Raw genomic sequence first — 26,834 nt, 5'->3', positions numbered from 1 at the left:
CGTGTAAGAACAGAGTGAGCTGTCTATGACTAGGAATCAGACCCTCCCCAGACACCGTATCTACCAGTGCCTTCGTCCTGGACTTCCCAGACTTCAGTACTGGGAGAAATTAACTTCTGTTGTTTATAAAGCACCCCATCTATGCTATTTTTATTATAACAGCCCAAACAGACTAAGACAGAGATAAAAGAGAATGTCCTTGTTGTTAAGGTTACAATGAAGTATTAAGGGATAGCTGAATAGAATCTACTCTCAAAAGGTTGAGAAAAAAATGGTGTGTGGATATACAGGGCAGCAATAAAACCTTGAAATGCAGGTACTAGTATTCTATTTACAGATTGAAGATGTTCTTAGTATCATGTGCATTTGCTGTCTTTCCTGGCTTTATGGCCACCTGTAGACAAAGAGCATAATCAAGGAAATGTGATAAACTGTTGAAAGCTGGTGGACCTAAGCAAAGGGCATATGGAATTGAATTCTTCTTGCAACTTTTCTGTAAGACTGAAACTGCTTCAAAATTAAAAGTTCAAAATTACATTATTTAAAAAGCTACATGAAAATATATTAAAATGTTAAGAGAGATAGCCTCTGGGTAATAAGAATATGGTACATTTTTATTTCCATATCTTTTACATTGCTTTTTAAATGAAAAAAAAAAAATCAGTATTATATTATGTACAATAATATAAAGAAGTAATATTCTATTTTTATAATATGTATTTAAATAAAAATAGACTGATATATTACTCGATTATAAACTGCTGAAGGATGTGGGCTATTGGATGTTCTTTCTGTATGTGCCTTGGCTCCTAGTCACGTGTCACAGACCTAGAAGAAGTTCCATAAATACATCAGCCCCAACATGAATGAGTGGGCTGCTGAGCAGCCAGTGCCCTGGAGGCTTCCTGGAGTGATGCAGCCTGGGCTGGACCTTGAAGGGAGGGTAGGATGTGAAAGGGACAAGAGTATTAGCAGTTAGCAGCCCAAGGAGGGAAGAGGATCAGCAGAGGGGAGGGCCCGGAGGAGAAGGGCCTAAGGGAAGTGCTTCTTGCAGATGATCCAGGAAAACATCCAGCCTCTGACTTGCCCTGTGGTCCATCACTGTTTTCATTCTGTCCCGGCCTGCTGACCCTGCTGTATCAGTCTCCACCACTGCCACTGGGAGAGAGTCCTAAGTAAAGCATTCTGCTCCGTAGATGCCTACCAACCCCTACTGGACTAGCTGAGGGAAGACCACAGTGAACAAGCCCACAAGGAGCTGAGACCATCAAGAGAGACAAACAAGTAAAGAGATAACTATAAAACTAAGTGAGGCATCATAACAGGCACTGGGGACACAGGTTATTTCTCCCTAGAGAGTCAGGAAGCTTCCCAGAAGAGCTGGCATGGGCGGATGGATGAATTTACCGAGGAGAGAAGGGTATCAGCAGGAGCGCAAAGGCATGCAGGTTCAGGTCAGAAGCTGCACCTGGCTCCTGCAGTTTGTTCAGTCATTCACCAGAAAGCTGCTGGAGACCTACTGCGTGCCCAAGGCTGTGCTAGGTCCTGAGCATAGAGCAAAGTTGACTGGCTGGGGGAACGAGGAATAATATAGTCATAGTAATGCCCAGATTTCTAGTCAGACACAAATGCTTACTAACCAGGATGAGGAAAGCAAGAAGCGCATTGATTCAGTGGAGAGGAAGATAACAGCTCTGGACTGGTCATGTACACTTGGGACACTTAAGAGCCTTCCAGATGTAACTTTTCAATAAACACATATAAAGGTCTGAGATTCCCTTTATGTGCACACATGACAATGTCCTAACCCAATCAGCCAAAGAACCTCCCCCTGACCCACCAGGGGAAAGTTAGGCTTCCTGACTCACGGCAACGATGGAGGCCACAAAGCAGAGGAACCATAAGGCATTTTGTCAAACAAGGGAGGAAAAACTGAGTTAGTGCAGAATCCTGCAGAAAGGTAGAGCAAAATTTAAATGAAATGGTACATTAACAGGCTCAAGGCAAAGCAGGGCTGCGGGGAAGAGGCCTACATAGGTCTGGACTGAGAAGTAAACAGAGGGTTTTGTTTCTTAAAAACTATAAAATTCAGTTAACCATGGCATGGGATGTCCAGAAACTCCTTATATGAAGCCCTGCCCTTGTATTGATTCTCTGAGTCAAAGACCCACCAATCAAAAGCAGGATGTTTCATTCCTGTTGCCAAGTAGAGGAGGTCATTCAACACCTGGTTCTAGTAATGGAAGGATTGAGCCATTAGCCATTGCAGTGCTGACTTTCAACACACCCTGAAAGGAGTCTAGGGCAGAGCACTCTGTGCTCTGGGGAGACTGGTAGAACAGCCCTTCAGAGAGTTAAGTATTTCTTTCAGGAGAAACTTTTAGGAACCTGGATTCTTACATCTTCCCATTCTTAGAAAAGCACTAAACCCATTAATTAAGATATCTGTTCCTCACATATAGCAGCAAGCTTCTGAGATGTGTGCTTGATCACACGTAACCCCTTTGCCAAAATCACACACAGGCTGACCTCTCCCCCCTTACCTCTTCAGAGCGCTCTGAGAGGCTGCCTCCCAGACTGTAGTCCTCCACAGACAGTAAATAAACTCAACTCACAGTTCGTACAGCCTGAGTTTTTGTGTTTGTTTGTTTCCCTCAATATTGACCCTACTGATATAAACAGCACGTGAGTGCGTAACAGTTGCTCAGTTGTGTCCAGCTCTTTGCAATCCCATGGACTGCACAGCCTGGATTTTAGACTGTAGCCTGAGAGGCTCCTCTGCCCATGGAATTCTGCAGACAAGAATACTGGAGTGGGTTGCCATTTTCTTCTCCACTTAAGCAGCGAAGTTCCTGGCAATCCACAACCTTGGAGACTGTGATTTCTCAGTGAGTACAAAAGAACGGCTACTCAGTGGAGGAGGCGGCTGGGGCCCCTCAGAGCTGAGCAGCCTGGAGAGAAGCACTCTTCGCAACTGCCATCATGTGTCTGTCTTCCCAGCCTGATGCATAACATGGCAACCTCACCAGTCTTTATTTTCTCAACAGTTTAGTAACAGGGTCTTTTTTTTTTTTGCCCTCCAAAATTCACTTTTTACCCCATCAGATAATCAGTGGATTTTTTTTTTCCTTCCCTTTTTCTTCAACGGAAGAGTGAGTCAAGTAATTCCTTCCCTTTCCCCTCACAAGAAAGGTGAGTCAGCTACTTCTCAGCAGGGGCTCGAGGCCTGCTGCTTCCTAACTCCCAGGCCTGGCCCAGGAGAGCAGAGCCAGAGAGCTGCCTCGGGAGCAGCAGCCCAGGGCAAAGGCCTGAGAAGAGACTGACAGCGGGCCTGTGTCCAGACCTCTACACGACTGCTCACCTCATCCAGACTGCTCATCTGGATGAGGAACTCCCTGATGAGGCACTCACTGAAGTAGTAGCCCAACAGCAGATAGGCTGGACCAGCTCAGTGGTCCTTACCTGGTAGCACACTGAATCCCCTGGGTTTTCTAAAATCCAGGCTGTACACCCAGGGATTCGAATTCTAGTGGCCTGGGGTGGGCTCCAGGCATGAGAGTCTGTTTAAAAACCTGCCCAGGTGATTACTGTGCAGCAGGGGTAAGAACCACTGGACTCGAAGGTGTTGACCGTCTCCAAGGCACAAAGAAACCCTAGGACCAGCCCTGTGAACAGTCACTCTCTAGCCTATAGGACGTAAATGATTTAAAAACATAACTACCTGCAAGGCACTTTCACTTCAGAACTTATTTCAGCAAACTATATGAGAAACTTCCCCATTGCCTCCTGACTCTCAGCCCACACAAACCTCTCCACCCTGGAGTGAAGAGTGCATTTCTGGGCCCACAAGCTGCCCAGACCCCAGAGGCAGCCCTCAACAAGCCACCTGCTCTGTTCTCACAGGCCTCGGTGGATTCGGGGCCCAGCACACACATAGCACACCCATACCCCCAGTCATCTTAGCAGATAAGTGAGATTCTGAAGGAACAAGGAAGTTTAAAAATAATAATAATAAAGCAACCATTTCTGGGTAGATTAAATCACAAATGGAAAGAATCATATATGTTTTTTTCCTGTCCTGGGGCCTCAACTTGCCAAAAATGGTGTCAGCCCTAAAGGAAGAAAAGAGTAGGTTCAGGAAAGGAAATGAGTAGAAAAGAAGTAAAGAGAGCAGTCAGAACACAGAGCTCCCCCATGCACTCTGGCCATTTCACCAGGTAACACGGGGCCATGGGTAAAAGCATGGACGTGAAGTTTACAGGAACAACAGGGGTCAGAGGAGCATCTTAACTAATACCACAGAGAAGCCTTCAGCTACGTTCAGAATGGGAAAATTGTACAGGACAAACAACCCAGTTTCTTCAACAAATACTGGGTTGGCTAAAAGGTTTGCTTGCAAAACTTGAACGAACATTTTGGCCAACCCAATGGAAAGAAAGAGGGATGAACCAATAGATTAACGTATCAGTCAAATATAATGTGTGCGCTCTGTGGGTTCTAATTGAAACAAAGCAATTGTTTTTAAAACACAGTAAGGGAAATGTGAAGAGTGCAATGGACTGAACGCCTGCCCCCACACTCCCAAAGTCAACGTTGAAATCCTAACACCCACCTCCCACCTCAATGTGATTGTTTTAAGAAGTGGTCTCTTTGGGGAAGTATTAATGTCCTTATAAAAGAAACCCCAGAAAGATCCCCCCTCCCTTCTGCCATGGGTTTCAGCTAGAAGATGCTATCTATGAACAAGAAAGTCAGCTCTCATCAGATAATGAATCTGCTGGTGCCTTGATCTTGGGCTTCCAACTTTGAGAACTGTGAAAAATAAATTTCTGTTGTTTACAAGCTACCCAATCTACAGTATTTTGTTGCTGCTAAGTCGCTTCAGTCGTGTCCGACTCTGGGCAACCCCATAGACGGCGGCCCACCAGGCTCCCCTGTCCCTAGGATTCTCCAGGCAAGAACACTGGAGTGGGCTGCCATTTCCTTCTCCAATGCTTGAAAGTGAAAAGTGAAAGTGAAGTCGCTCAGTCGTGTCCAACTCTTCCCGACCCCATGGTCTGCAGCCTACCAGGCTCCTCCGTCCATGGGATTTTCCAGGCAAGAGTACTGGAATGGGGTGCCATTGCCTTCTCCAACAGTATTTTGTTACTGCAGTCCAAATGGACTGGTTTGATGATATTAAGAAATAATTATTTTAGGTGTGTTAATGGTATAGTGGTTATGTTAAAACTAATTTAAAAATCCTCTGATATCATATGAAAAAGAAGGCACTTCACCTCTGTGATATTCTCTCCGTAAAACCCATAACTGTCTAACCATGAGAAAAACACTAGACAAACCCCAACTGAGGGACCTTCTAAAAAATACTTGACCAGTACTTCTCAAAACTGGTCATTAATAGTCAAGGTCATTAAATAGAAGGTAAGTCTGAAAAACTGTCATAAAACAGAGGGCAGACTGAGGAGACATGACAACGAAATGCAATGTGGGATCCTAGAACAGAAGAATAACATTAGTGTAAAAAATAGTAAAATCCAACGGTCTGGAGTATAGTTAATAGTGATGCTGGTTTCTTATTCCGACAAATGTGCCACGGTAATCAGAGAAGATGACTTTAGGGGAGACGAGGTGAGGCTTATACAGGAATCCTGCTACTCGAATTCTGCACACATGAAACAATTTCCAATGGTAAAAAGTGTATTTAGAAAAGCTAACTTAAACAGTCTTTCTGTTTTAGAGTTACCTATAGCAGGTAGAGTGAACTAATGGGCTTCGTATTAAAATAATTCCCTGATTGGGGGTGGGAAGCATAGAAATGAAGCTGGCCTAACACTGGTAATTGCTGAAGCTGCGTGATGGGTACACAGAAGTTCACTGACAATTGTCCTCAATTTTGTATGTCTGAAAATCTCCCTAATAAAAAAGTTGACAATAAACAGAAAACCGCAACTCTGGAGCCAGACTGCCTACTGAATCTGTTTCTTTGTGTGCCAGTTTTCTCACCTAGAATATATAGGGTAATTGTCTCAACCTGTCTCACATGGTTGTCATGAAAATTAAATTGGTCAATACATGAAAAGGTTAGAACAATGCTTGGCTAGCATCATCATCTTATGGGGAGAAAGATGTTCACAGACCAAAGCCCATTGAAGCAAGCTTTCTCCACCCTCTGACACGGCTCAGAGCTCCTCCTTCCCCTGCCCCCTGCAGAGAGAGATCCTTGAGGAATGAAAGCAAGAAGGGTTCTGGGGGACTCCAGGGAGTAAGGAAAGACTCTGTCCAGTCTTGCAGAAAATGGTGTTATTGGTTAGTGGATTAAGAGCAGTGTCCCTGGTGTGGGCTCTGGGATTGAACCCTGGATTATGAACCATTCAGGGTTCAAGGTGCTGAACGCAACCAGTGTGGTTGGAAGCAGGATTCCAGGGAATGGATGGGGGTTTGACTGGAGGGCAGCAGAGGTGGGCCATGCAGGCCTTTGGGGTCTTCAAAATAGAGGTCTTTACCTCAGAAGCAGGGGAAGCCACTGGAAGGCGTTTAAGAACATGTGTGTTGAGGGAGGGTGTGGCATCGCCTGATCAGACCTGCATTGTTGGGACTCTGCCATGTGAAGACGAAGGGATTGGAAAGGGGCCAGAGTGCAAGCAGGGAGACCTGGTAGGAAGCTTCTGCAGTGGCTCAAGAGATCAGTGAATGGCAGCTCAGTCTAGGAATCCAGCAGTGGAGACAAGTGGATCTGAGAGCTATATGAGATGAAAATCCTGTTTGTATTTAGAGGGTGAAGGAGAGGAAGTCACAGGGGACTCTGGGTCTCTTGGAGTCAACTCGATGGCAGTTTGGGCTGCTTGCACAACCAGGGAGTCATGTGAGAAGGGCAGAACTGGAGGAAAGGCAGGTTCCTTAACATGAATGAATATCACATGCACTGTGCTTTACACAGGGCTGGAGGAGAGCTGCTGCAAAAGCAAATATAGCAAACACTTGCTGCCCTCGGGAGTGGCGCCAAAAAGAGGTACCAGCAATGGCTGCCTCGACAGAGCCTCAAGTATGCGTTTACATCTCCAGCAGGGATAACAGCAATGGGCTCCGTCATTCGGAGCCACTAGGAGGTTCTCAAATATCTGTGTGTGACTGTCCCAGGACAGTTGCTGGAAAAAAAATGAACCCATAAATTAATTGAGCACATTACTATGTGCTGAGCCCCAGCTCAGGGTATCATGAAGACAGGCGGAACTGCAAGAGCGGACTCTCCTCTCAGAGTGTGTTCACCAGTGTTGAGGAGGACCAGTAATCACACAGAGGAGTAGGGATATTAGAGGACCACAGGGCAGACTGCAGTAAAGGCTGACTTATGAGGATCCCACTCGGGGTAGTCAAAGAGCTGGGCAGGAGGGGTCCCATCAGGGGATAAGGGAAAGAAGGGAGGAAGTGTTTAAAAGGAGGTGGGCCTGAGTCTTGCAGGACTAGTAGAATGTGGGGTTGGGGAGTGGGGAAGGGTCAGCTAATGAAGGGTCACTCAAGTCCAGGCACAGGCACCCCAACAGGCCATTCGGGTGGCACCTTGCACTGGCAGGGTGAGATCAGTCTCGCCTTAGATACTTGCATGCTGAGATGGTTTATTTTTTAAAGGAATTAAAGTCTTGTTTTAAAACAGTGAGGATATTTTCTCAGAAGGCTCAAAAGCGCAGCTCCTTAATTAGCAAAGCTCAGTGCACCACTTTGCTGGAACCAGTCCCTCTCCCACCAACATGATAATAACCAACCAATCAACCACCGCACCGATCTTGGTACAACTTTCTTTCTTCCTGCAAACTTCTTTCCATCCACCTCCGTGGCGCTCCCCCCGCCCCCCAACCCCAGGCAAGCCTGATTGACTTTAGCCAAGTCTCTTTGCCCCTTTTCTTAACAAAGTCCAGCAGGGACCCGGGTATGCGGTGTAGGAACGGTCCCTCCCAGGCTCCTTCCCGGGCAATAAGTCTGAACTGCGGACTCTCTCTCCTGGGCCGAGGGAGAGAAAGAGACTCCCTGTCGTGAGGAGAGGAGGGTCCGAAGGAAAAGGACGACTGTCACCGTGCTCCGAAGAGCCATATAGGGTCGGACAGAGACGAGCGCTTCGTGGAGATCGCAGCGGGTTAGGGGGCTGGGGTAAGCTCCCGGGGACGCGGACCCTCCGAGCTCCGGGGATGACACAGCGTTTCCTCTGCACCCCCGGCTCTCCCCGCACGTCCTCACTCCATCCCCGACAGGGCACCTGCCGGCCGACTGGCTGCATCAGCGGAGGGGACAGGGCTCGCCAGGCACCCCTCGGCAGGCGGTCCTAACCCATCCCCACTGCGGACCTAGCTTGGGGTGGAGAGCTGGGAGCGGAGCAGCTCGGAAAGAATGTGGGTCACCAACCGGGGAAAAAGTTAGAAGGCATCTCGACCACGCCAACTTTTCACCCAGGGCCGGATTCGAACTTTCCGCTTGGAGTGGGCGGCTGTGCTGCCCAAGCGACCCTGAAGCAGCAGCTTGGATCCCGGGGCTAGGATCCCCGGCCGCGGCGGGCAGTGTCCAATCACAGAGCGCCTCTGGCAGGAAGGGCTGGAGGGCGCGGGCGGCTGGGGAATGACGGAGCCGATGGCCAATAGGGAGCCAAGACATCAGCCCTCGCCCACCCCACTGACCAATGGGAAAAAGGTGACTGTGGCCGAGGTCCACCAGGCAGTAGCTGCAGGCTCCCTGGTGGCCGCGGGTCGGAGACCCTAGGGCTAAAGAGGCTTTTGAAGAGGAGTTTGCTCGTCCTCCCTGTGCCACCCACCGACCCTCAAGCCACAGCCCGGTCCTCACCTGCTGGAAGCGGGGTTTGCCCAGCTGGAAGGGCGGTGCATCGGTCGAGGCGTTAGCGGCACTAGCCGCCGCCGCCGATGCTGTAGTCGCTGTATCCGCCATGGCCACTGACGCCTGCAATCTCCGGCCCTTTTAAAATGTCCCTCCTCGGCCCCCGCCACAGCTGCCTGTCCCGATTGGCCATAAGCTACCGCAGCAAGCCGAAGGCGCAAAGGGTTGTGGGGAGTGTAGTTTTTCTTGTCTCGGAGCTTGACAACCCTGGACTGCGGAGAGTTCCAATGACTCAGACTGGATCTGGGTTCCTGCCGCTAGTTTTGCAGGCGTCGGCAGTCCGAGAAGAGGGTGCGTGTACGTCTCTTAAGATCTCAATAGGGGTCAGTCGGGAGACCCCTCGCTGGTACTGCCCCTAGAATTTTGAGTTGAACCAGTGGGCGTCGCCCCTGGAGCTGCAGCCCAGAAGGACATTACTAACATGGGTCCGACCCTTGGACCAGATGGGCAAGGACTCCAGACGTAGTAGGGAAATCTTGGAAAGCTTTTTTACGAAGAATCGCACTGCAGAATCTTCATGCAGGTCCTTCTGTCACCACGCTGTCCGTTGGCTCTTGCTCGCCAGTCACCCTGATTCAGCTCCTGGAGCATTCTGGGCGCTCGTCGCCATTGACCCAGAAGATATTAACTTTTGGCCTTGGCCTAACGCAGGCTCTCTCTAGCTTCAGCCTGAATATTGCGTTTCCCGATCCTCGCCCTGCTTGGGCAAAATCTTACATGTTCCTATCAGCCAGAACTTCCCTTTCGCAGCCGTTGCATTTATAATTATTTATGGTTTTGAGTCGGAGAATGCAATGGCACCCCACTCCAGTACTCTTGCCTGGAAAATTCCATGGATGGAGGAGCCTGGTAGGCTGCAGTCCATGGGGTCGCTAAGAGTTGGACACGACTGAGCGACTTCACTTTCACTTTTCACTTTCATGCATTGGAGAAGGAAATGGCAACCCACTCCAGTGTTCTTGCCTGGAGAACCCCAGGGATGGGGGAGCCTGGTGGGGGAGCCTGTCGTCTATGGGGTCGCACAGAGTCGGACACGACTGCAGCAGCAGCATGGTTTGGAGTATCCGCCTTTTCTTCTGTGGGGTCCACAGGACAGGAGTTGTGACTTTGGGATTCATTGCTAAGTCCTCAGTGCTGAGAGGGCTCAAGCAGAGACTCAAATATCCTATTGCTGTAAGAGTTAAAACAGCAGGGGCTTAAGAGCCCTGGCAGCCTTCTCTTCCTCTGGCCAACAGAAGATCTCTTCTGGGTGCAATTCCAGGGCAGGAAGAGAACTGGGGATGGGGAAGGGGAGTTTCAGAAATGCTTAACAACCATCAGGTACAAGGACTTTCCCTTAAGCAAGAGTACCACCAACTGTAGAGCAAGGCACCAGCAGGGATAATAAACACACTCATGCAGAATAGACTAGCAGATTCCCAGCTGAATTATCTGGTCAGTGAGCCAGACTAGGGGGAGGACTATGGGAAGGACAGAGGGAGAGCTGCCTGTTTTGCCCAAGAGGGCAGTAGAAATGTTTGGTTTTGACCTTAGGAACTTCCCTAGCCACTGACCAACTTTGAGTCTCCTCAGGCTTATGGTGAAGTGCAGGGTTGGCTCATGCCTTATGGACACTGCATGATCTGTAGCAGTCAGTTCCTCATCCATGTTAAACCACAAGAAACAGACTTTTCCTAGCTGTGGAGAGTCTAGCTGGCCATGAAGAACCATCTGTATCTTGGATCTGTATCTCATCCTTCCCTACTAGACTAAGTGGCTTGAGAGTAGGAATCAAGTCTTGAAATCCCTCTGTATTTCCCACAGTACTCAACAAGTATGGGTAACCTGGGAATGAGAAAAGACTTAGCCCAGCCCACTGGGTAACACTGTGCTGCTACCCGAGGTCAGGGCAGGGACAGTATCATCCGAGAACCCCAACATCTTGATTAAAAGCTGCTTTCTTCCTGAAGAAGCCTCCTTCATATGCCTATCAACAGTAACACAACAGAGCCACCTACAGTATGTTAATTTTTTATTCATCATAAAGTGCTCAAAACATGAAGAACAAGCTCTTTATAAACAGGCGTTACAACTAGGAAGACAAACAGCAAAGCAGTACTGTGCCTGCTCCCGCCCACCTCACCTGCAGCTCTCCTCCAAGTGGTGGCCAGGAGCAGCAACAGCCACAAGAACCCTGGGCTTCAACCCAAAACTCTTTTAAAGAGACCTCTGCCCTGGGCATTTTGGAAGCCCACAACCAAGGGTGAGCGGAAGACCAGGGTCAGGCCTGGGACTGAATAGTGCACAGAGGAACATTGAGTGGAGGAGTAATCCCCCTCCTCCTGAAGTGACACCCTCAGTGACCCCCCCCCAAAACATGACTAAAGTCTCGAGCACCCATGGACACTCTTCAGCTTTGCTGAGTGATTCTTAAGGTAGATGACATGACAGGGGCTTTCCCCCATGTGTGGGGCTCCTCTGCTTCATCCTGGCAGAAGGAAGACGTCACCCAGACAGCACATCTCTTCCCGTGGCTTTCCCCACAGGCCATCTCACGAAGAAGAGGTGGCCACAGAGGAGCTCTCACGTTTTCAGTGGGCCAGAAGTATCCCCCTTCAGCACTTCCTCACCCCACAGGGTTTGCTAAGGCAGAGTGCCCCCAGCCACCAAAGATTTCCCTGCAGATGCCATGGGGAAGCCTGTCATGTTTTCCACAAGCAAACCAGAGGCTGTGTCAAAGGGTAGACACTTTGTTTCAAAGTGCACTGCAGCAAAGCCAGGCAAGGACATGGGGCAGAAGGGACAGGCTGGTCAGCAGCTAGTGGATGAATGGGAGGGCAAGAAAGGCTTTTTCCTAAGTATAGGCAGGGTGGGACCTCCCACTTCCAGAATGTGATTTTTATCCTAAGACCCTCCTCAACTGGGGAGGTGGAGGAGATGGCAGGGAGGCTGAGAGAGCAGCAGCAGCTTGGCCAGACCCTTAGCTGGAATTAATTCTACGGGAAGGGGCAGAGCATGCAGCAGCACTGCCCTACCCTCCTTTCCCACTCCCAGGCTCCCAAGAGATCCAACCCCATGTGCTCAACAGGAGGAAAAGGAAACACCAATTAGGGGGAGAGGTCTACATCCAGAGGCTTTTGACCCCACCCACAAAAGGCACATTTTAATTGGTTTCCAAAAGTTCAAACCCTGCACTAGCAGGGTTTTAGTATCTAGACAGACAACGAGAACAGAGCTGGAGGCTTGATCCCCAAACATAAGCAACCCAAAGCCCGGAGGTGAGTGAGGAGGCACTCTCCCAACTCTGGGCCCAGCTCTCCACACATTCACACGTGACACTCACTCGATGCAAAAGTCAGAAGAGGAGGGCGGGGAGTGGCCTCCGTCTTCTCCCTCCATCCACGCTGCACTCGCTCATGAAACAAGCAGACTCGGACATGGCAGAGAAAGGCTAGACCACGAGGCTCCCTGCTCCCGGGGGAATGGATGTGAGGCTGAAGAGTAGGTACCCTGGTTGCCCACAACTCACAGATATTTGGGCAGCTTGGTCCCTGCCACAGCCCCAATAATACCAGGAGCCCTCCATAGGCTGGAGGGAGATGGAGAGGACAAGGGTTTAGCTGTGGAAGAAATGGGGGTAATAAAGTATGTCCCAGGTACCACATCAAATTGGAGCTCACCCTGGTTTCATCTTGAGGGCTAAATTCTTTGTTCCAATTCCCTGGAGCCCCTATAGCTAAGGGGTATGAAAACAGGCAGGTGGGAAAGACCCAGAGCTCCCAAAGACACACAGGTTGTCCACAGTACATGACGGTGCCTGTGGGAGTCCCCACGGCCCCCTTCCCAGCAGCCCCGGCTGAGGGAGGAGACAGGGGGAACAGGCTGGGGCTTAGTTCAGCGGGAGGGAGGGAGGGAGGAGCCCTGTGGGATAGCAGGTCTGCGCCAACCCTCCGGGATGGGGCTGAAGGGGGCTACTTGGGGGGAGCAGGGGGGATCTGCAGCAGCGTGGGCGAGCTCTCCATGATCCGCACCAGCAGCCGGTCGATGTAGCTCTCCAGCTCCTGCACATGCTCGTCCCGCTGGCTCAGCTCCCGCTCCCGCTGCAGGAGCAGGCCGATGAGCTCGTCATGGGTCAGGTGGTAGTATTTGGCCGACTGGTCCAGCACACCAGAGTCCTGAGGCCAGATGGAGGGAGTGTGAGCAGAACAGCCTCAGACCCGCCCACCCCACCCATCCACAGCCCTGTTTCCCAACCCCGGCCCTAGGAGCTGCCTCTGTCCCCAACGCCAGGGACAGCCTAACTGGCTTCAAGGCTCTGCCCAAGTGGGGCCAGGGGCCAGGGGCCAGGCCTGCTTCTTGCTCCAGCCTGCCTGGCACACCTCCCCCGCCCCCAAACCTCGAGACGCCTGGCATCTCTTCAGAGTACCACACATCTGGTCTGAAACCCCTGGCACCCTGCTGGACCTCACCTTCAGCCTCTTGGCGTCCGCAGTCTGGCCAACCTGGGGGGCTGGAGCCACAGGCTGAATGCTGCTGGAGGTGACTGTCTTGAGCTTCTCCAGCCCGCTGCTCAGGGCTGTGCTCAGACTGGAGCGGGACTGCTTCCGGTCAGGGCTCCCCTCCACTGGGGCAGTGCTGAGGGGCTTCACAGGGTGGGGACTGTGAAGACAGATGGGAGACGTGTTACGGGGAGAACGAGTGGCACAAGGGAGAAGGGCCACCTCCTCTGTGGGGCCAGCAGGGCTCACCACCTGGCGGCCCCTTGCCCTGCTCTCCGCCTGCCACCACCTGCCCCCCTCCCTCCCTCAGACCCCTCCCTCTTCATGGAGACAGCCTAGGCGGTGCTACAAACTTCTCTGGACCTAATCCCAGTCTTTAGTCTTTAATCCCAGAACCCCCAACCCCCCAACTCCCTCCCTCCCTCCTCTTCTCTATTATAACTTTTCTCTAGGGTGATGATCAATCCTCCCAGTTTCTTAATTTTCCCAGGACGAGGAATTCCTAGCAGGTAGGTCTTTTAGTGCTAGAACCGGAAAGACCAGGCAAACCTGTGGTGCTTGGTCACTGGCCTACACAACTCTACTGGTTGCTTGCTAGCAGAATTTACACAGGCCTGAGAAACACTCCCTCGAGCTTGTCTGAGCTTGTCTTCGTCTAGCCATACCCCTCGGTCATCTCCACCTCCTCTTCCTTCTCACCAGAGCATGCGGACTGCATTCTCTCTGTAAGTTCCCACCTTTCATCGACTCCTCAACCCATCAGGACAGCGGCCCCCACTGGCCTGTCACAAGCGTTCCTGCTGAGGCCACGGACCCCTCAGCCCTCACCTCACTGACCTCTCTGTGGTCCTCCCCTGGCACCGCTCACTTACTCTTCCTTTGGGCTGCTCCTTCTGCCTGGTTGGAAACCCCAAACCTCTGTCTGGCTTCCAGACACCTGACATCCTTCCCAGTCTCAGCTGAGGGTCTGCCTCTCGGTTCCCGCCCCAACCCCTGCTCTCCATCTCCAGCCCAGACTGCACCCCTGAGCTCTAAACCTATGTAGACAGTTGCAGACTGGCTCCTTCAGGGGCCACACTCATCTCCAGCCTGACTGCCCTTTCAGGAGCTCCCCGGCAGAGAGTATCAGGCACCACTAGCTTCTTATGGCTCCAATCAGAAGCCTAGGAAGCCCTCTGAACGCCCTCCTTCTGCTTCAACCTTGACAAACATCAAGCTCTGCTGCCTTCTCCCACACTATCCCCTCCCCTCCAAGCCAGCACTGGGTAAGCCTTTTTCCAGCCACACCCAAGCACCCACCTCCAACCGCTGCCCCATCCGCTGTGGATGACGGTCTCCCCTCACCCCCCACCCACCAGCTCCCTATCCAAGTGTGTGTGCCAAGTCGCTTCAGTCGTGTCTGATCCTTTGCAACCCCATGGACCGTAGCCCACCAGGCTCCTGTGTCCGTGGGATTCTCCAGGCAAGAATACTGGAGTGGGTTCCCATGCCCTTCTCCAGGGGATCTCCCAATCCAGGGATTGGACCCGGGTCTTCTGCAGTCCTGCTTTGCAGGCAGACTCTTTACCACTGAATCTGGGAAGCCCCTATCAAAGTAAGAAAACAATCTCCACCACAACCGGGCCCCAGGTCTGTCCTCCAGCCCTACTCCCTCTGTCCCTCCAGCCAGAGGAAAACATGCTCTCCGTCACCTTCAGGTTCTTATAAAAGCTGTTCCTCTGTCTGGAACACTGTCCCTCTGCCTGTCGGCCTGCTAACGCCTGTTCATATTTCAAGGCTGTGCAAGTCCATTTCTTCCAGGAAACCTTCCTGATCTCCCCCATGCTTACTGGGGCAACTCTCCTCGGAGATCCCCCAGCACCCGGTACCTGTCACAGGTACCCAAACTGCAAGCACTAGCCTCCAAATCAACTCACCTGCCTCTAGGGCACCTCTCAAAATTCTCACTTACTTCACAGAGGATTTGGACTATTCAGTGGGAGGAAGCACAATGGCTTAGTCCAAGGCCCTGACTACACTGGAGGGAGGCCCAGCCAGCCCCAGAGAAGCCAGCTCTGGCACTCAGGACAGAGCTGTGGATTCAGTGTCAACCCAGGAGGAGAGGCAGAGAGCCCAGGCAGAGGCAGACAGTAGGGAAAAGAACACATCCAGCCCGTCCTGCCCATGGAGGCGTTCACATGAGGAGGAAGATGCAAAGGCAGCGCTCAGGCCACCGAGAGGCTGTGCCAAAGGAGGGGAGGAATACAAGTGGGGCGCAGAAACACCCTGAATGGGGGCTTGGAGTCCTGAGCCCTTGGTCTGCTTGTCTGCTACGTCTGGGGACCCTGGACCCCGCAGCTCTCACAGACTTCATTTCCTCATCTGAGAAATGGGGACAGCTTTACTTGGCCCATCCATGTCATGATGTAAGGAACATGCCAAGTACAGACGTGATGCCAACTCTGAAGAGAATAAAACTTCCAGAAAGTGGTGATTATAATTAGAAGTGGTACTGGAATGTGGCAGCGCCAGCTGAGGGTGCTGTCATCAGAGCAAGGAAGCTATAATCACCTCCTCTCTCCCACCTCTGGGATCAGCATCACCACCTCTCACCGGAACAGCAGTCGGGAGCAGCCCAGACTCCTTCCCACCCACTTCTCAGAAATCAGCACTGGCCCTCTGGGGCTTCCCTTCCCTGGTTCACTTTTGTCTTCTGTCTGGACTGGGAACTCCTTGGGGATACAGGAGTAGTGTCTTTCATCTCTGTTCAGTGGCTGACATACAGTGGACACTCAAGTGAATCTGGATGCCCAAAGGTATGAGCTGGTGGGCTGGGGGCCTACAGAGGCCAGTGCTCGAGCCTGTGCCCCCTGCTACCCACCCCGGCCTCTTCACTCAGCTCTCCCAGAGCGCCAGACTCCCTCTGAATTTTGCTGCTCCTGCTAAGTCGTACACCATTCCCCACAGTGACCTATCTCTGCAGGACTCAGCTCCGGTCACACCTCACCAGGCACCTGGTGAGGTCTCGGCCTCCTAAGTCTCCCAAACAGACCACTGCCACAGTGACCACAGCCTCACAGCATCCACTGTCCTCTCAGCACAGTCCTAAGCACGCTGGGACCACCCCGTGAAAGGCACAAATGCAAACCAATGAGCACCTGCCGGAGTCAGAAAAAAACAAACCTTTTTTCTGGGGGTGATACACAGGGAGCATCTTAGATTTTCTTTTGTCCTCTAAAGGTATTTTGGCTCTCCTCTCTGACCCCAGTGCCAGCCCCTTCCCTCTAGTCTCTGCCTTCACAACCTACTTCCCCAGGCCTGCCTTGGAGGACATGGCCCCCATCTGACAAGCTGAACTGCCCCAGCCTCCCTTGTGCTGAGAACCTAAGCTCTCATCTCTGCTCCCCTGCTGGCCTGTATCATTCTCCCCACTCCATGCCTCCCCTCTTCACCTTATCGTCATCATCCCCCAACTCCTGACCTATGGGGGGCACCTGCTGGCCCAAGGTCCCAAGAGGAAGCAGCCTCCGAGCCAGCACCATGGAAGGCTCGTGTCTCCAGAGCTCTGGGGTGAAGGAACCCCTCACCCACCCCCAAAGGGGCTGAGGCAGGAATGTGAACACCTCAGTCCTTGGGCCGCTCTGCCCCCCCTTCACCCCCTTTCCCCCTGGAGAGCGTTTTCTGGTGACCGCTCACCTGGCACTGGGCTGTGGATCCTCAGCTGGTCGTGTCTCCAAGGGCAGAAGCGCAAGCGGGGAGGCTGGGGTGCCTGCAGCGTGGTCCTCCCCAAGTGGGGTGGGGGGGCTCCCAGTGGGGGAGGCTGGCTCCCCGGGGGGTAGGGAGGAAGAGGTCAAGGTCCAGGCTCCAGGCAGGGGAGAACACTGTGGGCTGGGGCTCCCGTGGTGGTGGCTGGCCCCGGGCGGGAGAGGGGGTGGTGGCAGGGCAGGTTCTGGGGAGGTGGACAGCTTTTCTGGACCAGAGCGGATGGAAGATTCCCTGGACCCTGGAGGGGATGTGGATGGGAGGCTGGGGGAATCCTGGCTCCCCTGAGACGTGAAGGGGTTCAAGGCATCCTCCTCTGAGAGCCTTAAGCCAGCCTGTCGGCGGCTGCCTGTCGGGAACCCAGGCCCCTCTCCTGCTGGATCCTGGCACTGGGCCTCAGGGTCTTCTCTCTTTGGAGTCCCCCACATCTGCTGAAGAGCCAAGCTCTTTGAGTAACGGGGTGTGGGGGCAGGGCCCTGAGGGCAGCTAGCGGGCACAGAGAGGCAGGGCCCGGATGCCGCGGGAGGGCTGGCACCCTCTGCTAGATCTGGGCCTGGCCCACCCAGCGCGGCTCCAGAGGAATGGCTGTCAGACTCCAGCTCGGGCTTCTGGGCCTCCTCCTCCTGCTCGGCCTCCTGGGGACCAGCGATGGGTGCACGTGGGATGACATCTTCTTCTCCCGTCTCTGACCCCCTGCGACTCAGCCCCCCCACCGCCTCCTCCTCCACCGCCTCTGCCTTCTTCTCTTCCTCCGCTGCTGCTGCCTCCTTCTCCTGGGAATCTGAAGGGGTGAAGAGACGCGGTGGCTTGGGAGGTGGTGTCTGGGGCTGCAGCCCCTGGTCCAACTCCCACTCGGGCTTGGACTCTGAGTCTGGCTCCTGGGGGGGCAGCCCCCCGCTCCTCTGGGGGCTCACAGGTTCTGGTGACCGTGGCTGCATCTGGGGAGGAGGCAGCTCATCAGATGACCCTCCCTGCAGGACCGGTGAGGTAGTCTCTGCCGCAGGAGAAACGGTGACCACATCCCATGGCCAGGAATCGTCCACTGTATTGAGCTCGTGGAAGACCTGGCTTCCACCTCGGCAGGTCTCCTCGTCCTGGTGGGCCTCAGGGAAGCTGTCTGGGCCAGGCAGCCTCTCCCACACGCTGATCACTTCTGGGGAGCTAAACAGAGACGTCGCGCTATCTGCCGGACTCTGCCCTGCTTCCCCTCCTGGGGCCGGCAACTCCCTGTCTGCTCCGGAGGCTGAGGCTCCCGGGTGCAGCTGGGCTGACGCGGGGGGCAGACAGGCCCCTTCTGACCCGAGGGGCCCTGGGTCAGCCACACTTGTGCTCGGACAGTCCAGTCCCAAGTCCGGAGGAATTCTGGGCTCCAGCCACACGCTGCTCCCACCTCTTTCTCCTCCCCCAGGGTCCCCCTGGAGCTCAGCTGCCTTCATTGTCATGGCCCCGGGGCCTGGGTCTTGCAGCCCAGTCGCCTCCAGCCCTGCTCCTGGTGGGGCCAGGATCTCACTCCTGGCCTCTGGATGCAGCCTGCTGGCAGCAAAGATGTTGAAGGTGTCGTCCCACTCAGGCAGGGCTTTCCCAGGGGAGGCCAGGGGGGTGGGGTTGGCCCTCGAGGCACTGGGGAGAGAGGGAGCAGGTGAAGGAGAGTTTAGTGCTATGTCGGCTATGAGTTCCTCGAAGAAAGGGTTGCTCTGCAGGGAGGTGAGGAACGGGTTGGTGAGACCCGAGAATCCAGATGGGGTGGCTTCGGGGATGGCGGCGGCAGCGGCAGCAGCAGGGGAGGCGGCTGCACCAAGGTTAGTGCTTAGCAGGGGAGCAGTGGGGGGGGCCGGAGCACAGGGGGAGCAGGGGTGGTGGTGAGGAAGAGCAGCCAGGCCAGATTCTACCTGAGGAGACACGTCCAGGCTGTGGGGGGGAGACAAAACCGTGAGCCTCCTGGTTAATGCCAAGACTGGAGAGGCCCCTGCTGAGCCCCACGGCCTGCCCCCCACCCTCCTGGGGAAGAGGTGCCACAGTGGTACGGGCTGGGCTCAGGGATGCGGGCCCGGAGACAGAGGGAAGCCCCCGGCACGCACATGATAAGGCAGCACCCCCAGGACAAAGATGCTGGACAGAGCTCATCTGATCCTCACACCAACCCAAGGAGCAATACTCCCATTTTACAGGTGGGACGAGCCCATGCTGATAACTACTCAATGCCAGACTGCCATCTGAAGAACCAACTAGAAAGCACTTTACATCTCTTTATGGACTGAGAAAAGAAAATACCAGCTGGTTGGGAAAGGATAGACAAACCAGAGAAAAGCCAGGCGCAGGTATGTGGCTGGACAAAGTCAGGACTAAGAGAACCCAGCCGGTGCCTGACCTTCTGACTCCTGAAACAGCCTGGGTCCTCCTGAGCCCTGGCGGAAATGGAAGGTGACGATGGGGCTGTTATCAGAAGCGACACAGTATCAACCAGACAGAACCTTCTGTGGTGGCCTTCTCGCTTCTGGGAGGGGTACCATAACCAGCCAAAGAGGATGAGACACTGCTGAGGATGTCTGCCGCCAGGCGTCCACCTAGCCCAGCACCCGGCAGGCAGCCTCTTGCCAAGGACACCGGCAGGCCAGGCTTGGAAGTGACCCTGCGAGGAGACCAAGGCTGGAACGTGGCAGCAGCAGCAACTCTAGATGTCACCAGGGGCCTCCTGGGGCCCCCCACACAGATCCCTGGCTCCCCTAGGAAATCCACTCCCTGATGATACACTTACATTAACCAAGACACTTGCTGGCTTTCAGGTGCCCCCTCCGGGGTCTCCTTGGGGGGAGCACACCCTGCACTTATGCCTTATCTATGGCATGCAGCTGACTTGAGGGGAATGGGAAGGGACAGACTCTAAAATGAGAGCTCTTGGCTTCTCTGGGACACCCCCGGGACTCAGACAGAAGGCCAGAATGATAGCACAGGGAAAAAGGGGGGCCTGACACTCTCATTTTCAGCAGTCCAACAATGCCTTGCAGCTCAGCCCACCTGTCAGACCCAGACCTCAGTGGCCTTGCCTGCTATTTTGAGTACCATCTTCCATCCCCACAAGCCCTAAGACCCCCAATTCCTCGATCCCTGCCAGCCCAGATGGAAACATCCTGAAGAACTCCTATACATCTGTCTTCATTCAAGCAGCTCCTTCCCACGGGGAAATGCTGGGGGCGAACTCTGAGGTCGCAGAGGCCAGGCTTCAACAGTCAGCCCAAGAGGAAGGAGGGCAGGGGTAGGAGAGGCGCCTACAGAAAGAAGCCCAGGAGTCTGAAGCCAGGACGCTTCCGGGGAGCCAGGGCCCAGTCGGACCTCGTCTGGGGCTGGGCGGAGGCCGGGCCAGCTCATCTGCAGACACCAGGGGCAGGTGATGGGAAGGAGGCCAGTTCAACCAGCAGCACAGGTGGGCTTCCCAGACAAGCTGGAGTCTATCAGCCTAGTCTCAAAGGTGGGACACAGTCAGACCCCAACCCCTGGGCTTCTCTTAAGAATCCAGCTTCCAGAGACTCTTCTGAACCTGTTTTTGCCCTGTAATAACTCCCGGCAGGCAGGGCGGAAAGGGTGGGGGGCGGGGCGTATAAAGTCCTGCCTTCTCCCACCTCACCAGGGCTTCCCAGAACAGCTCTGCCTCTACGGTCAAGACACACGGTAAAGACACTGAGAGAGGGAGGACGCTGGGCCCAGAGTTCCCTTCTCCCTCCCTCCAGAAACGTCTGCCTCAGGGGCCAGGAGAGCAAAGCCCCACCACTGTGTGGTCCAGTCCACCCCACCATCGGAGCACCAACCCTGCTGGCAGGGCTCGGCCCCAGGAGCAGGGCTGAGCGAAGCGGAGCCAGCTCTTCCCAGTGCCCTTGATGACAAGTGGACAGAGGGGTCTGACCGAAGCAGCTCCATCAAACATGAATCAGCCCCAAGCTTAACGCCACAGCCCTCCGCGCCGGCCTGGCCCCACTCACCCGTGCGGTCTTGCAGCAATCTGGCAGACTGTCAGAGCCACAGGGCAGGAGAGGGCAGGGGAAGAGCTGGGAGCCCCAGGCTTGGCTGGCAACCCTCCCTCCACTGGCTCCCCAGAGGGGCACATGAACCCGTTGGTATGGCACCCGCAAATGGCTTTCCCTAGAGGAAGGAGCTCCAGGTACAAAGCCTAGCTAGCAGCCGCCCCAGAGCCAGCACTTCGCCAGTTCATCTGTCCTCCCCACCCCCATGCGTCCCCCAGCTCCACACCAGCTGCACATTCTGCAAGTTCTCACTTTACAAAGTCCCCTCCCAGGAATTCCTTTGCGGTCCAGTGGCTAGGACTCCACGCTTGCGCTGTGGAGGGCCCAGGTTCAATGTCTAGTCAGGGAACTAAGATCCCCCAAGTTGTGCAGCCTGGGCAAAAACAAAAAAAAACTCCCCTCCCTACCACTGCATCTGACACTGATCAGAGATATGTTGCCGTGTGGGGCTGTCTTTGCAGGGTATGCTCTGAGAACAGGGCCCACTATGCCAGCCCCGCACACTGCAGCCCTGCTCCTCCCGACCCCCACCAAGCATCAAGGTTTCAACATATCCTGACTCATCTTCTCTTCCAGGACCAAAAGCTGGGGAAAGAAATCAGAAGTCCAAGGGTCTCTGCCCCTCCGGTGTGAGAGAATAAAACTTCAGGGCCTTAGTGTTGCTTCAGGAACCTTACAGCAATTGGATGAACCCAGCACTTAATATACCAATCGTCTGCTCACTCTGACAAGCACCCTCTTCTTAAACACAGCCGTCGCTGGGTGACTCCCTACAGCATGAGGAGGACACCCCTGTAGCTAGGGGCGAAGCTGCACTGGTGGACAGATCTTCCTTAGACTGAGACGAGCCGTGTGTCCTTGTTAGTTCCATGCACTGGTCCCAGGGGCATCAGTTCAGTTCAATTCAGTTGCTCAGTCGTGTCCAACTCTTTGCAACCCCATGAATTGCAGCACACCAGGCCTCCCTGTCCATCACCAACTCTGGGAGTTTACCCAAACTCATGTTCATAGAGTCAGTGATGCCATCCAGCCATCTCATCCTCTGTCGTCCCCTTCTCTTCCTGCCCCCAATCCCTCCCAGCATCAGAGTCTTTTCCAATGAGTCAACTCTTCGTATGAGGTGGCCAAAATACTGGAGTTTCAGCTTTAGCATCATTCCTTCCAAAGAACACCCAGGACTGATCTCCTTTAGAATGGACTGGTTGGATCTCCTTGCAGTCCAAGGGACTCTCAAGAGTCTTCTCCAACACCACAGTTCAAAAGCATCAATTCTTCAGCGTTCAGCTTTCTTCACAGTCCAACTCTCACATCCATACATGACCACTGGAAAAACCATAGCCTTGACTGGATGGACCTTTGTTGGCAAAGTAATGTCTCTGCTTTTGAATATGCTATCTAGGTTGATCATAACTTTCCTTCCAAGGAGTAAGTGTCTTTTAATTTCATGGCTGCAGTCACCATCTGCAGTGATTTTGGAGCCCAAAAAAATACAGTCTGACACTGTTTCCACTGTTTCCTCATCTATTTCCCATGAAGTGATGGGACCAGATGCCATGATCTTAGTTTTCTGAATGTTAAGCTTTAAGCCAACTTTTTTCACTCTCCACTTTCATTTTGATCAAGAGGCTTTTTAGTTCCTCTTCACTTTCTGCCATAAGGGTGGTGTCATCTGCATATCTGAGGTTATTGATATTTCTCCCGGCAATCTTGATTCCAGCTTGTGCTTCTTCCAGCCCAGCGTTTCTCATGATGTACTCTGCAGAGAAGTTAAATAAGCAGGGTGACAATATACAGCCTTGACGTACTCCTTTTCCTATTTGGAACCAGTCTGTTGTTCCATGTCCAGTTCTAACTGTTGCTTCCTGACCTGCACACAGGTTTCTCAAGAGGCAGGTCAGGTGGTCTGGTGTTCCCATCTCCTGAAGAATTTTCCACAGTTTATTGTGATCTACACAGTCAAAGGCTTTGGCACAGTCAATAAAGCAGAACTAGATGTTTTTCTGGAACTCTTGCTTTTTCCACGAGCGGATGTTGGCAATTTGATCTCTGGTTCCTCTGCCTTTTCTAAATCCAGCTTGAACATCTGGAAGTTCACGGTTCACGTATTGCTGAAGCCTGGCTTGGAGAATTTCGAGCATTACTTTACTAGCGTGTGAGATGAGTGCAATTGTGAGGTAGTTTGAGCATTCTTTGGCATTGCCTTTCTTTGGGATTGGAATGAAAACTGACCTTTTCCAGTCCTGTGGCCACTGCTGAGTTTTCCAAATTTGCTGGCATAGTGAGTGCAGCACTTTCACAGCATCATCTTTCAGGATTTGAAATAGCTCAACTGGAATTCCATCACCTCCACTAGCTTTGTTTGTAGTGATGCTTCCTAAGGCCCACTTGACTTCACATTCCAGGACGTCTGGCTCTAGATAAGCGATCATCACACCATCGTGATTATCTTGGTTGTGAAGATCTTTTTTGTATAGTTCTTCTGTGTATTCTTGCCACCTCTTCTTAATACCTTCTACTTCTGTTAGGTCCATACCATTTCTGTCCTTTATCGAGCCCATCTTTGCATGAAATGTTCCCTTGGTATCTCTAATTTTCTTGAAGAGATCTCTAGTCTTTCCCATTCTGTTGTTTTCCTCTATTTCTTTGCATTGATCGCTGAGGAAGTCTTTCTTAACTCTCCTTGCTATTCTTTGGAACTCTGCATTCAGATGCTTATATCTTTCCTTTTCTCCTTTGCTTTTCACTTCTCTTCTTTTCACAGCTATTTGTAAGGGGCATGGAGATCTACAAACGCTCTCCCCCAGACACTCCCTAAAAAGGCCAAAGCCAGCCTTTCAGGCATCCCCAGCCCAGCCCACATGCCTTCAGCCAGCACCCCCCATGACTCCATCCTGGCATCCGCCTAGCAGGTACCCTAATGTCCAGGAAATGTAACAAGACACCGTCTCCATTCATCTGGGCAGTGAGGTGACCGGGACAGGGGCGGCCTGTATGCTGCAAATGCAAAGTAGGGAGACCATAAGAGTTATCTTCCAAACCAGAATATTTTTAATATAGTAAAGGGGACTATGCCAGGAAAACAGGCACAAACAGGACTTAGGGCCTCATTACCTGTAAGTCACTGGCACACGCCCGAGTTACGTGTTTACACCACTAAGGATGCCCCTGAGACCCCGAGTTCTCTCAGTAGCCAGCGCACACTCCAGGTTCATTGAGACCTCGCTGTTCACACCTGGTGAGGGGCTGGGGCTGATGCAGAGACTGCTAAAGACCACCACAATACATATGCCTCTAGGCTGGACCATGAGTACCCTCAATTTTTTAATAAAATGTCTTTATACAACACCTGATCTGCTACTGAGCACAAAGATCCATGGTTAGTGTGAAGGGACGGGACAGAAGCCTGAGGTGCCCTAAGAGATCACCCTAAGAGGTCACCCTAAGAGGTCACCCTAAGAGGATCAGAAAGGGACAGACACAGAGAGCACTTGTTTTGGCACTGGTGGGTTTTACACGCACGGTCATGATGGTCCTAAAACACACACTAAAGTAGCCTGTGCTGCAGCCCAGGGTGAATGGCCCACAGCAGGGCTGGTAAGCAGGGCCTAATCCAACGGCCCAGATCTGAACCACCCACTCCCTCCAACACACACACAGAGGCACACATGCACACACACACACACACATGCTGGTAGGGGCTAGTGTGGCAGTCATGGGACCTGACAGACGAGGGGCAGGGCAGGAGGAACGGGAGGACCCCCTTCCTGGCCTCTCATACTCTGGCTCCTTCTCCAACAGCAACAGCTTTTCTCTGCACACAGAGCACAGCACAGCCTGCCTCTGGCCTCTCCCGGGGCTCAGTGCCGTGTGGGAGCACTAGAGGGCGCCGCTGCCCTGCCTAGTGAGGAACACCCAGCACTCCTCAATGGTAGCCCTGGGGCAGAGGCATCCAAACCTCTGGGTCTGCAGACAGGCTCCCCTGGGGGTCTCGCAGCTACTTTCAGTCACTCCAGTTCTAGGTGTCCAACTTATGGCTTCCTGCCACAAGTTCTTCCTGCTCACCTCTTATTCCGTGCTCAAAAGCCCCAAGCCCTCTGAGCAGACACCAAAGGTGGTTTTTCCCCAACCAGCCCCCACCCCCGAGGCACACTGGGCCAGGGTGACACTGACAAGGCTCGAAGTCCAGGTCACTCTACTCCAAGAGCATCCCTCCCCTGCCTGGGCACCAGGCCGCAGAGCCTGCTCTGCAGCCACTGTAAGCAAATGGGCCCCAGGGAGGCCAGGAAGCCCCATCGGCCCTCCAACCTGCAGAGGGTGAGCTTGGAATTCAAGTCCAGAAGGACAAAAACCTCAGCTTCCTTATGTTCATCAGTCATCCAACTTCTCTTGCCTCTGAAAGGCCATCAGAAGACATGGAGAAACTGAAGGAAAACGGTAAGCAGCAGCAAGGACAACCCCCACATCACTCAGTCACGGCTTGCAGAGCTCTGAGCCCAACGCCCGGCACTTGCCTAAAAACTGCCTTACAGAGAAACGTCCCCTCATCCCTCCTGCCCTGGAAAAGGCCCAGAGACACCCCATGGACGGCAGCACTGGCCTACGGTCTGTGCCCCTCCTTCCACCATACCACCTACAATCTCTTAGTGGCCACAGGGCCACTGTCTCAGCCTGGGCATCTGAGAAAGGCCCACCGCTCCTTCCCCTAGGCAGCAGGCAGCCAGCAGTTCCCCGGGGCTCCGGCGAGTAGGGCTGGGGAGCAGGGACAGAAGCTGCTCCTAAGTAGGAGAAACATCACCCAGAGACTGATCCCCCCACATACTCATCTCCGAGGCTGTACGGAGAGCTGCCAGACGGTCAGGGCTCAAAGCTAAAAGGCCCTGCATCTCTCTCCCAGCTCCCCTGAGAACACGCAGAACTTCACAGGGAAAGAGAAGAACCGGGACTTCAGGAATCCACGCCTCCCTGCTGGGGAAGAGGCTTAGGGCCCTTCCCTCCACCCTACCTTTTACCCTTTACCACTGTGCCCAATCTTCCCCCTCCACCTCTGGCCCACATATGCACTGACGGGGACGGGCGGGCTGGCTGAGAGAACAGTAACAGCCACCCTTGCCACACTGGGTGAGGTTGTCGCAGAGGCGCCTGTCCAGGGCTGACTCCCAGCCCTTGTAAGGGCGGGATACCTGCTCCTGGTCGAAGCCCAGAGCCCCTCCCTGAGCCCTGCTGGACAATGCAGCAACCTCCACCGGCACCAACTCAGGAGGAGGCCAAAGGGCTAAGGTGGGGGCTAGGGGCTCTGCCCCGGGCCTAGGCTGAATGGCTGCACTCTCCTCCCAGGTGGGGCTCAGGACATTCAAAACAGAGCAGCTGCTATCAGCACACACCCTACCCCAAGACCAAGAGACAGCAGAGGGGCCAGGGCCCCAAGAGCCTCCAAACACACGGAACAGGTCACAGATTTCAGGGGAGCTGCCCACAGCCTCTGGCCAAGCCCTGGGAGCAACCAGGGGTGAGTATATGGGGGAGGCGTGGGCACATCCATTACTCAACTCCTTTCTCTCAGAGAGAAGAGAGCAGAGAGCCAGCTGGGACAGCTGGTGGGAAGTCATCTAGGTTCAGACAGGGTGCTGCTGCTAAGTCACTTCAGTCGTGTCTGACTTTGAGCGACCCCATAGATGGCAGCCCATCAGGCTCCACCGTCCCTGGGATTCTCCAGGCAAGAACA

General features: G+C 53.4%; 2 protein-coding genes across 9 annotated transcripts in view; both read right to left on the bottom strand.

Moving 5' to 3' along the window:
* The window catches only part of SFXN5 (sideroflexin 5), a 127,334-nt gene extending 117,719 nt beyond the window's left edge, over positions 1 to 9,615 (bottom strand). For 2 of the 6 annotated variants that reach the window (XM_025260827.3, XM_025260826.3), the window contains exon 1: positions 8,395 to 8,655. In XM_025260827.3, the coding sequence (XP_025116612.2) occupies positions 8,395 to 8,640 (246 nt within the window). In that variant the 5' untranslated portion in view covers positions 8,641 to 8,655. Of the gene's footprint in view, positions 1 to 8,394; positions 8,656 to 8,826 lie in introns of those variants that run through there. The other 4 variants (XM_044925778.2, XM_006045915.4, XM_044925779.2 and 1 more) reach the window with 4 other exon arrangements.
* Positions 9,616 to 10,871: 1,256 nt separating this feature from the next.
* RAB11FIP5 (RAB11 family interacting protein 5) overlaps positions 10,872 to 26,834 on the bottom strand; it is a 43,470-nt gene continuing 27,507 nt past the window's right edge. Inside the window, exons 4-6 of one of the 3 annotated variants that reach the window (XM_045162194.1) lie at positions 17,031 to 19,004; positions 13,326 to 13,515; positions 10,872 to 13,031 (exon numbers count right to left, since the gene is read on the bottom strand). In XM_045162194.1, coding sequence (XP_045018129.1) covers positions 12,828 to 13,031; positions 13,326 to 13,515; positions 17,031 to 19,004 — 2,368 coding nt within the window. In that variant the 3' untranslated portion in view covers positions 10,872 to 12,827. The remainder of the gene's footprint in view (positions 13,032 to 13,325; positions 13,516 to 17,030; positions 19,005 to 26,834) is intronic. The other 2 variants (XM_045162195.1, XM_045162196.1) reach the window with 2 other exon arrangements.

Source organism: Bubalus bubalis, chromosome 12 (assembly GCF_019923935.1).
Source record: "Bubalus bubalis isolate 160015118507 breed Murrah chromosome 12, NDDB_SH_1, whole genome shotgun sequence".
In the NCBI taxonomy this organism is placed as follows: domain Eukaryota; kingdom Metazoa; phylum Chordata; class Mammalia; order Artiodactyla; family Bovidae; genus Bubalus; species Bubalus bubalis.
This window is presented reverse-complemented; position numbering and strand designations above follow the sequence as displayed.